At 38.8% G+C, this 11741-nt stretch overlaps 1 protein-coding gene across 6 annotated transcripts in view; it reads right to left on the minus strand.

Annotated features, from left to right (window-relative positions):
* Positions 1-10991, minus strand: part of BCLAF1 (BCL2 associated transcription factor 1) — a 29611-nt gene extending 18620 nt beyond the window's left edge. Inside the window, exons 1-4 of one of the 6 annotated variants that reach the window (XR_012378590.1) lie at positions 10853-10991; positions 4121-4224; positions 2067-2180; positions 436-1347 (exon numbers count right to left, since the gene is read on the minus strand). Coding sequence is in view for 5 of the 6 variants with exons in the window: in XM_025865867.2 (XP_025721652.1) it covers positions 436-1347; positions 2067-2170 (1016 nt within the window). In the remaining variant the exon portion in view is untranslated. The remainder of the gene's footprint in view (positions 1-435; positions 1348-2066; positions 2181-4120; positions 4225-10852) is intronic. The other 5 variants (XM_025865871.2, XM_025865867.2, XM_025865859.2 and 2 more) reach the window with 5 other exon arrangements.
* Between the last annotated feature and the right edge of the window lie 750 nt (positions 10992-11741).

Raw genomic sequence — 11741 nt, forward strand, 5'->3', positions numbered from 1 at the left:
TTTTATTAAGAACTGGCAGCTGCATGTATTAATACCACACAAATAAAAACATGTACTATAACTACATTATTTATATGTTACATTAGAATGAAGAAAACAAAATAAGCTTTCAATGCTCTAACACAAAATTCATCTAAGATCTTACATATTAACCATCAGTTATGCTTTATGCTACTCAATTTCTTGTTTACATTCTTAATTCTGGACTGACTGAAAACGAATAAAATTAAAAAGAGAAATATCAATTAGCTTCTATTAAAACACTTCAATTTCCAAAGTTAAGTTAACCAGATGTAGTATAAACAACTTGAATTATAAAGTCGTGAGTAAAAACAGCTAACTACACATCACGGTACAATTTTAAGTCTTATAAATCCAAAAAGAATTCAAAGAACAAATGTATTAATATTATCATCTAAATATTTTAACGCTTACCTTTTTAAGAATTTTCCTGTCTTCGCAGTTTCCTGATCTCCACCATCAGGATAAAATGAAGAACGTCCCCTAGCCTCATCTCTTGGAGCATTCTGTGGTGTGATTGTCTTTGCAGGGCTTCTTCGTGAAGGGATATGATGAATTGGACTATTCTGAGAAGGACTGTACCGACTAGATCCATTTCCAACAGAACCAGACCCAGACCTTTCAGGACTATGCTGAATGGAATGTGAATGCTGAGAGGGGGTGTTTTTTGCAGAGTGGACTGTACTGAGCATGGGGGCATCAGAGCAAGATGAACTCTGACTAGGTGGTGTAGCAATTGGTGAAGGACTATGAGGTGATCTAGGACTATTATCATAAGCTGAGAGGCCAGGCCAAATATCACCAGATGTGGCTGATGATTTGTTAAACTCATCAATAGATTCAGATGGGTCATGTTCAAATGTATCTTTCGGCTCCTCCTGTGATTTACTTTTCAAAGGACTCTCTTCTTGGGGCTCCCCTTCAGCTTTTTTGGTTTGTTTTTCCTGAGACCCTCGTCTTTTAGAGACAGGAGATTTGCTATATGGGGATGAAGAACGAGAAGAGGATGATCTTGGAGACCTAGAAGATCTATATGACCGGCGAGATCTGCTTCGGGATCTTTGAGAAGAAACGGATCTTCTTTTTGGACTCCTGGAACGTGAACGACCTCGTCTAGGACTCCTAGAGTGTCTTCTATTCCAGACAGGTCTATAACCACCTCGATGATATCTACCTCCTCCTCCTTGATAATACCCTCTGCCCCTTCCTCTGTACCCATAAGGTCGTCTCATTCCTCTATTATTTCTGTAATCTCGGCGATAATCTCTAGAATAAATACGATCTCTACTACGAGATCTTGAATATGTCCTGGAACGAGACCTAGAACTAAAAATGAAATAAATATCAATGCAAGAAAAACAAACTATTCCATTCTACCATTCTAAACACTTATGGTTGAACGTAACATGTCAATAGTCAAAACCAAAAATGTACATTTGAAAAACAAAACCTCTCATTTATACAAAAGTTTACTGTTTTTAATGAAGGAAGTCTCACTTCTAAGGTACTGAGAGAATAAAGGCCTTAGGAACGAAGGCACAGAAAACAGGAAAATATCCACCAACAGGACATACCAACAAATTATAGTAAAGTTATACAGGCACTTAAAGTAAAAGAATATTTAATGGCATAAAAGAATATTCATCAATGAAACACCACTGGCTAAATTCATACATAATACTGAGACATCAGAATCAGAAACAATGAGAAACTATGAATACAAAAGATGGCTTACTGTCAAATAATTCTCACGTTATCCAATTTATCTAACGTTATAAATTCAAAGAAATTCACCATAAATGCACAGTGTAAGGATCTGATATCTGAAGTCACGCTAACTGAAATCAAACCTAAGCACTGCCATTTACTAGCTTGCAACTTGAACAATTCTCAATCTCTCCAACTCTAAAATGAAGGTAGAAGAGATTCACTTCACAGGGTTGAGAATAAAATAATGAGTTCAGCATTGTGTCTAAACATAGTAAGCACTCCATGAATATTTGCTGATTATCATTATTAAAAGAATTAAAAACACAGTAATTCACCTGTATCTCTTCTTTCTAGAATGTGATCTTGATCTTGATCGAGAACTAGACTGTGATCTAGACTTTGATCTTGAAGAATGTGATCTAGAATTGGAGCGACCCATTTCTTTTCTCCTAGTCAATGAGAGCAAAAAAGTCAAAAATCACAATTCAATTAAAGAAGTTTCCCATTCTTATTTATTTTCAAAGACCGATTAAATTTTACAAGACATAAGTTTCTTAAAGGATATTACTCATCACCATTTTCATATGAATACTAAGACAATTCTCCCTATTTATCTTCATCTGCATGACAGTTACTGTATATAGTAGGTAGAAGATTTCTATGGACTGCACCACCTATGTGCCTCAATTCAAAAAGGCAGCAGCTGCATAAGCCAGGAAGAGCAATACAAGACTATAGCAGCAGGTTAGATTTTATTCCATGCCCAATACAAATGCCTACCTGTCCTGTAAAAAAGATAAATATCAGAGTAATATCAGGTAAGGAACCTGAAACAAAGAAAACACAATTGGCATAATACTAAAAATAAATAAACCTAGCAGACTGTCATCCTAAATGCTTTATAGCCTTAAAATGGGACAAAATTGGGGCACCTGGGTGGCTCAGTCGTAGGCATCTGCCTTTGGCTCAGGTCATGATCTCAGCGTCCTGGGATTGAGCCCCACATCGGGCTCCCTGCTCCGTGAGAAGCCTGCTTCTCCCTCTCCCACTCCCTTTGCCTGTGTTCCCTCACTGTGTCTGTCAAATAAATAAAATCTTAAAAAAATAAAATGCGACTAAATTAACCACTCCTTATATATAATACTGCATGATCCCATAAAAATGGGCTTATGCGGGGTGCCTGGGTGGCTCAGATGGTTAAGGGTCTGCCTTTGGCTCAGGTCATGATCCCAGGGTCCTGGGATGGAGCCCACAGGGAGCCCGCTTCTCCCCCTCCCTCTGCTTCTCCCCCGGTCATGTTCTCTATCTCTGTCTCAAATAAGTAATAAAAAAAAATCTTAAAAAAAAAATGGACTTATGTGACAATGCTAGTTCACCCTGTAGCCTTCTGGTAAGTTGATGAAAAAGGATAAAAGATAAACTGGAAAGACTGAAGAAAGATACTGGAAGTACAAGAAAAAGAAAAGTTGGGCACCAATATTCAAACTTTAAACACTAATATCTAGTGCAATAATTAAACTTCACTGGGTACAGAAATAACAGGGCTAAATAATTTAGAAGATCTACTCTTCCCAAAATTAAACATATATATACACACATATATATATGCCTCCCAAGTTTATTTCTGCTATAACTATTTCTAAATTTCCACTAACTTATTACCAAAATAATTGTTTCCATAAAAATGGACTCACTAAACTTCTAATAGTCTGCAATTGCCATGAACAATTCCTCCTACAACTGAATATTTCTGAAGGCATTTATTTTATCTACCTAGGAACTGCTCAGTATTATGAAAATAGTATTTAAGAGTACTAAGATTGAGTTGCATTACAGAAGCAACAACATAATGTCTGCAATCAAAAACCATTAAACGACAAATTCAAGGTTTCAGATTATTTCAAAATAAAACATAACCATCCTAAAGACAAATATTAGCTCTATCTTTTCATAAATAAGAAATACATAAAGATAATAATTATCTTCCTCGGAGTTATAGTCAAGACCGAATGAGTAGATACATGTAATACAATCAACTTTAATTACCTTAACACCAATGCAAGGGTGTTAAAAAGTTGTTACGGAATTCCTCTTATATGCATACGAGAAAAGGAGTTATTGGCCTGAGTCTAAGTTGATGTATTTATAAAAGCGGAAGGAGACACACAACAGAGAAGCGAGATAAAGAGAATCTTTTTCCTACAACTTTTAAAATCTGGCTTACTTCATATAAGCCACCAAAATGAAACAAAACAAAAAACCCAAAAACAAAACCAAACAAAAAAAGCTTCAGACCACAGCACTTATAATCACTCAGATTCATAAATTAAGTAGTTGCGTTTTCTCAAATAAACCAAAACTGAAAACTAGAAAAACAAATGCTATTTACCTTGGGTTTTATGCAGGATTAAACAGTCAAGTGAAGTCTTTAAGATACTGTAAAGTTCTTCCTGGAGAAAATGTTCTGAGAAATTAAACTCTAAATTCAAATTCCTAGCAAAGAAAAAAAAAATACAAGTTTGCTTTATGGTAAATTAAACACCACTGTTCACAACAATGAATTATACTGGCACTGAAATAAACTCTTAATAAAAGCACTAATGATTTCAGGGAAAGGGAAACTCATCTAGGAAATAAACTTTTAACCATAAAAGCTTAAGGAATTTTTTTTGTTTTAATCAAAATGTAAAAGTACACCATGAAACGGACAGCATTTTACTTTTTTTAAAAGATTTTGTTTATTTATTTGACAGAGAGAGACACAGCGAGAGAGGGAACACAAGCAGGGAGAGTGGGAGAGGGAGAAGCAGGCCCCCCGCGGAGCAGGGAGCCCGATGCGCGGCTCGATCCCAGGAGTCTGGGATCATGACCTGAGCCGAAGATAGACGCTTAATGCCTGAGCCACCCGGGCGCCCCGACAGCATTTTACTTTTTAATTTAAATACTTGAATTCTCATTTTAGTAATCTGGGCTTTAGAAAACAGAAGCTATGCTGCTATCCTATCAGAAAATTTCAAAGTGGCTAATATAATGCCAAATATGGTATTCTTGGAATATCAAAACATGTCATCTATCAGTAGTTAGTACCATAATGCTATAATTATAAATTACCTCAAGTGTGAGTTTATTTTTAATGCTTTGCTACTTATCTTATTCTTTATTCTCTCTTGGCCACTTCCTTTCTACAGGTTAGTTTCATGTGAAACTGGTTTTTAAAGTTCTTATTAACAGCTATCATAATAACTCTAAGCTCAGTGCCTAAAAGCATTGTGATACATGTACAGACATTTCAATAAAAGAACAGGCAATAAATGAAACAAATATCTAATAGATTAGATATCTTCCTAAACTAATTTACCATTACTATGCAAATAAATTTAAATTTTGTGCAAAATATTAAGCAGTTATCAACACTGAAGAGGTCAGCCTTGTAAGTAACATTCAGTGACTGATCACCAGTGATGTGCGAAGGATAGTCAAAAACCACTAGGGGAGCAGAAACTAATGAAGAGAAGATTAATAGTATTCATGCCTAACCTCAAGGAATTCACAGACCAATTTTAAATTTAAAAAAATACACATAAATATGAAAATCTGTGACTCTTACCAAAGATCCAATTAAAAAAATGCAATAAAATTGGAAATACAAAGCAAAAGAAATGTTAAGATTAAACTGGTGAATTAAGAACATTGTCCCCTATATACCCATGACCCTACAGTGGGGGAGATTAAGAGATGTGAGGTTCAAACTAGGAAGAATAGGAACTAATAATTAAGGGAAACATACTAAAATAAAAAATAAAAAAAATAGACCATAGGTACAGAAACAAAAGGATTTGTAAAGTGCAGGCATGTTTAGTTTTAAAAATATCAAATTCCCCCAAGGGGGCAGAAAGAAACTAATCTTCTAAACTGATCTGTTATGAAAACTTTATTCTGGACCCCGAAGTCCAATACTACTGATTCACTGCTGGAAGTGATACAAGGCTCATTTTAGCTAACACTTCCCCTAAACAATTTTAAAAGGTTAATTTTAATTTTCACATATCCAAAGAAAAACCAACTGCCAAATCCCTCTTTACTCCAAATCATGACTTCTGAAATTCCAAAAAAAATACGCTAGGAATAACAAAGGGAGGAGGGCTGTAGGCTGTTATACTAATAGATACACATTCTTGTTCATAATCTATAAATATGGTTAAGTATTCATAAAAAGAACTCCAAAATCATGTGAAGTATGACACAAAATATATTTAATAGTATTTAATAATATGTAATATTTAATACAAAACATATTTAACATTTAATAACAATATTTAATATAATTAGTACAAAGGCTAAATCAGCTCAGCAAATATTTTTTAAATGAAAGTCTATGTAAAAAGCACTATGCTAGGTTTTATGGGAAACAGGACTATGGAAGAGGTGCATGCTCTCCAAAACCCAACTAAGGAGGAATAAAAATCAATAAACCATAGCCAAAAACATCTAAATACCAACCATGTGCTAAGAACTGTGCTAGGTGACTTTAAATAAAATCATCTCATTTATTCCTCATAATCTGATAAACTACATGTTAACCCATCTCTCAAATAAAGAGAATTCTAAGTTGTGAGACTTAATCTGAATTAATGAAGTGTTTATTATATGCCAGGCACTACTATTCTAGCACTGGAAATACTGTACTTCAAGTGAGACATTAAGTTTCCTACTCTCTTGGAGCTTATGTTAAAGGGAGGGAAAGAGGGAAAAAAACCCACAAAACGATGTATTAAGAGGTGGAGAGGAGGACTACAAAGGTAGTGCCTTTGCCTTGAGCCCTCTTTAAGAAGATAACATTAAAGCTAAAGACAAGATACATTGCAAAGTTACAGAGAAAGAAGAGCATTCCAAGCAGAAGACACAAACTTGGCAAATTCAGGACAGAAACACCACTAAGAAAGTTGAGGCACTCTCATCATGGAGAGGGTGTGAGATAAGGTGAAAGAGGCAGGAATGGACCAGATCACATTGCATCTAGAAAGCAGGCCAGAGTAAAAAGTAGATTTTATTCTAACTGCAATGGGAAGGCTCCACAATCAGGGAAGTCACACCAACAGATTTACATTTTAAAATGGCTGCTGTGAACAGCATGGACAATATGGAGAGGAGAACAAGGAGATAAATTAGAAGGTTGAAATTCAACACAAAGGTTACCTGGAAAAGGTAGTAGCAAGGAAGTTGGAAAAAAAAGACAGTCAGAATCTGGTTTAGAAGTGCAGTCAACAGTATTCGTTCACAGATTGTTGATGTGAAGCAGAGAGAATGGGGAGAGGGGAGATTCAATGGTGTTCCTAAATTCTCAGTTTTGGGCTCAAGCATCTGGGAGATGTGCAAGTTTGGGAGAGTAAACAGATTTCTTTACCCTTTTAGGTATCCCATGGTCAAAGAGTGTAAATGGTTAAGCCAGAATTTGACCCAGATCTCCTGATTCCAATTCCTGCACTCTCTCCAATACCCTGACAGGTGCTTGATGTGGCCATAACCTATATATAGAATTCAAAATGCCAAATCAATCTTCCCTTTATTACAACCAAGATTACTTACTAACAGACTGTAAAAAGAAATGTAAAAAGAGAGAGGGAATAAATTGCTTTATATATTTTTATCCAAGTGATTCACCAACCAGTGAGAAACGTAAGAGAATAAATCAGGATTTATAAAGTTCTTAAATACCTTAAGAAAGTATCTTTTATGCAATATTACATTAAAATCAGCTAGAACACGTGATGAAAAGAGCAGACAACAGAGTTCAACAAAATACTCAAGCTAAAGCCCCCCAAAATGGGTTCTTTAGATAAGAGCCAAGTTTTCATTTTAGCAGATTCAGGAAGTTTGGCTTCCAGATTTCTATAAACAAATTATTGCTATTCACATCTTCAATAATCCTAAAAATAATATCCTAAGACTATTATTACAACAGACTAGGTTCAAAATCCTGACTTGACCATTAACTAGATGCTCAACACTGGAAAAGTTACCTTAATCTCTTTCAGCTTCAATTTCCACAGGTATAAAATAGAGTTAACAATAATGGTACTTTCAGGTTTAAGGTTACTTGAACTAATGAATGTAAACAGCATAAAATTTTGCACACAGTGTACACTCAAACATCAGCTATCATTATTGGTAACTGATTTGTGACAGTTTTTCCTGCAGGTTATCTAACTTTGCTTCAAATGATTCTTGTCACAATGAATACTTAGTATTTTTGACATAACATTAATCAGCATTATAAATTATAAATGCGTAATAAAATGACTGAAATTTTGCTTTATAATATTCCAAAAAGAGGGGCCCGCGTGGCTCAGTCAGTGGAGCATCTTCCTTCTGCTCAGGTCATGATCCCAGGGTCCTGGGAATTAAGCCCTGTGTTAGGCTTTGCACTCTGCAGGGAGTCTGCTTCTCCCTCTCCCTCTGCCCCTGCTCAGGCGCTCTCTCTCTCTCACTCACTCTCAAATATATAAAATCCTTAAAAATGAATAAAAAACTCCAAAAAAAGTGAGTAATATTAAAATTGGTACACAATGGCAATTACTAAACCTAGGTGATGAGGGCATGGGCGCCCACTATTTTGTTTGAAAATTTCCGTAATTAAAAGCTTTTGAAAAACGGTAGGTTTAGTCACAAGTTTTTAGTTCTTTGTCCAGCTTCTTGTCATCCTGCTTTAAAACAAAACAAAACCAGAATGGGACTGAGAAAAATGCCTGCATTCTAGACCAGGCTGTGCGACTCCCAGGTTCATACGGCTTTAAATAAGTTTTCTACCTTTTTGCTCTCTACCTAAGTGGAGAAATACTGGATCAAGTTTGAAGACTCCACAAAATATTACACAAATGTAGACTAAATTACTACCACCTTAATTTTGCAGATTATTTTTTTTCAGTCCTGTAGTCAAATAAAACATTAATGCTTAAGATTCTCAGATAACACTAATGACCGCTGTCTAAGAATCAGGATTTGAGGGCGCCTGGGTGGCTCAGTCGTTAAGCATCTGCCTTCAGCTCAGGTCATGGTCCCAGGGTCCTGGGATGGAGTCCCACATCGGACTCCCTGCTCAGCAGGAAGCCTGCTTCTCCCTCTCCCACTCCCCCTGCTTGTGTTCCTGCTCTCACTGTCTCTGTCAAATAAATAAATAAAATCTTAAAAAAAAAAAAAAAGAATCAGGATTTGAAAAAGGAACAAATTCGTAACTTAAAATTATAATGTAAACATTTATACTTACTACCCAAAGATATATTGGGCTTCTTGATTCCCTTTATCTACGTCTTTGCTGATTAATAAATCACTGTAAATTACACAGAATTCGGCTAGTGTTCAACTAAGGATTTTGAATGTAGTTTCTGGAAACTCCCAATCCAAAGTTCTATGTAGAACTGAAAAGACTTTCTATATTTCTACAAGTCTTCTCACCACAGTTAATTCAGGTAGCTGAATTCAATAAATTCATCTAGACCTGATTCTATCAAGTGGTTTTTAGAGATCTTTTGAGTCCTAAAATACTAATGTTCTTAAAAGAAAAATCTCCTATGCTACCAACTATCTGAATGAAGGGGGGATTCCAACGTTTACCCCAATGTTACAGTGAAAACATGGTATCCTTAAAACAACATGGCTATGAACCATCAGTACATAAACTTTGGGTTGTTTACCAAGAGTTATTTTAGACACACAATCCTTCTCATAGAATTATTTATCCTGAATTGGCTAGAATCACATAAAAATGCAAGTAAGCTTGTAGCGGTTTTTCCTATGTAAAGATTCTCTACTGTCTAAGCAGTAGCCCAACCGCTCCAAATACAGTCAATTGGAATGAGAATTTACATGAGGATTAAGGAATTCTGGTTTCCTTTTTAATACCGAAGATAAATTAAAAGGCGCTGCTGCAAAAAGATGTGTCTGAAGAACTCATCTATTTATATCAGCTTTGGTCACATTTGCCTTCAACTTTAGTCTTAATTTTTTCAACCTAAAACTCTAAAAAAAAAAAAAAAAAGACATTGAAAAGTAGCTGCCAGCACCGCTGCTTGATTCTGATAAGATGGATCGTAAATGTGAAGAAAGCCAACCTATGGACTTAAAGTGGGGGCAAAGTCCTTAACCTTAACTCACCACTCCCACCCAATTACCCCAACTGTCTACCTATCATGGTTGCAACATCTCTGACTCGATATAAAGACCTGAATCACTTGCCAAAAAGACGTGGTTTCGCTTGTACTACTGGAAGACTGCCTTTTGGGCGAGGGGTGAGGGGGCGGGGGAGAAACAACAGGGCCACTCATCAGCGAAGGCCTGCTCCCCAAACTAGGAAACGGTAACTAGGCACCAACTCTTAGAGTCGAGTGCACACGTTCGCTTCAAAACAAAGTAGGTTGCCAGGGGTATCCGAGATTAACCTCGGAGAAAACTGTCCCGCGACGCCGAGGGCCGGAGGCGGATACCCGCGTCAGCGACGAGGGGCAGCAGACCACGTTCTTAAGGGAATAACAAAAAAACGGGGCGTAAACCGACGGGTAGCGTGAAACCGGGAAAAGGGAATTTAAAGACGACGCGAAAACGGGTCAACCTACCCAAAGCACTTTGCTGCAGGTCGTAGCTGTTTTATCAAAGCCCCAAAGCCTGGAAGAAAGGTGGCGCTCCCAGCCAATGAGAAGCGAACACAAGCTGCACCTCCAGCTGCCTCAGGGGCCGTGGGCGGAGAAAGGAGGAAGCGCGCGTGCGCCGGGCGAGCTTTCAGTCGGGCGCGCGCAAGGGACCGGGCCGAGGAAATGGGGGAAGGGTTGAAGAGGAAGATATGCGCACGCGCACGGGAAGGCCGCGCGGTCTCTGGGTTTCGAGCCAGGTTCGTAACCGCGCGCGCGCGCGCACCGTTCTCGCTGCTCGCCCCACCCCCCACCTTTTCGACCTATAGTGCCCCAAAAACCTGAGGGGATCTGATGGAGAAACGCATAAATAACGGCGAAACGTCTCCTGGGTCCTCCTGTAGCCGCCAACCGTCACTACCCACAAAAGATTCAACAATAGTCACTCGTCCTCGGTATTTACTGCCCTTTGAGTGATTTGAATGCAGCATGAGACCTACCTGAAACGCCGAAAGCACCGTTCCCGGGACTTATCTCCGTTGTAACTACACAGCGGCCATTTCCCGACTCAAGAACGGGAGGAAAACCATAGAGGTATCTTCGACGCGCTAGCTCGTCTCCGTCACTTCCGATTTGGGGCGTGGCCGCCAGTGCCGCTAAATATCTGGACTAGCCCCGCCCACCCTTCCGCCCTAAACCGGCTCCCTAGCTATTAAGATGTTTCCTGAGGCTTTCTGGGAAGTCTCGTGGGTGGTCTCGCGCGATGATCTGGCGACTCCGCCCTCCGGCCTGGAGCTGCCGCCTCGCGGCGGTGACGGTGGACGGTGGGCGGGGTGGTTTGTTAGGCCGTGAGGTCTCCTGGCCACACGACAGAATTCGCGCGAGTCTCTACCTGGCTTTGAAGGTACACTCTGGACCTCTCCGTCGGCCCCACTTTTTGCTTGTTTGGTCTATTCCTTCTGTGGCGCCGCCTCAGCCCAAAAGCAAAAAGCCAATCTCACGCCGAGGAGAAGACGGGGAGGCCAGAGGGCTGTTCGCACACCCAGTCTCCTTTTGCCAGCAAGCGCCGAGTTTCTTCTTGGACGCCTTAACTGAAACTTGGAAGTGTTGCTTTGCTTTGATATAAAATGTGCCAAACGCACTTCGACAGTAGAAAAAGGGCCACGAGCTAAGCCCCCTTTCCAGAGCGGGGTCAGACCAACCCTGCTACCCCCAACGGAGTTAGCACCGCAGAGCTCTGAGCAAGTTAGGCTGTTCTGGTTTGCATCAGAGGCTGGTGCTTCTTTCCTATGGACGCTACTAAAGCATTACCACTTAGGCACCTCGGAATGTTGGCATAGGCATAAAAATAATGCAGAGCACGAAGCATAACGATCATTTGTGCCGGCC

This window comes from Callorhinus ursinus, unplaced genomic scaffold (assembly GCF_003265705.2).
Source record: "Callorhinus ursinus isolate GAN/ISIS: 27379988/994484 unplaced genomic scaffold, GSC_fseal_2.0 scaffold6, whole genome shotgun sequence".
In the NCBI taxonomy this organism is placed as follows: Eukaryota; Metazoa; Chordata; class Mammalia; order Carnivora; family Otariidae; genus Callorhinus; species Callorhinus ursinus.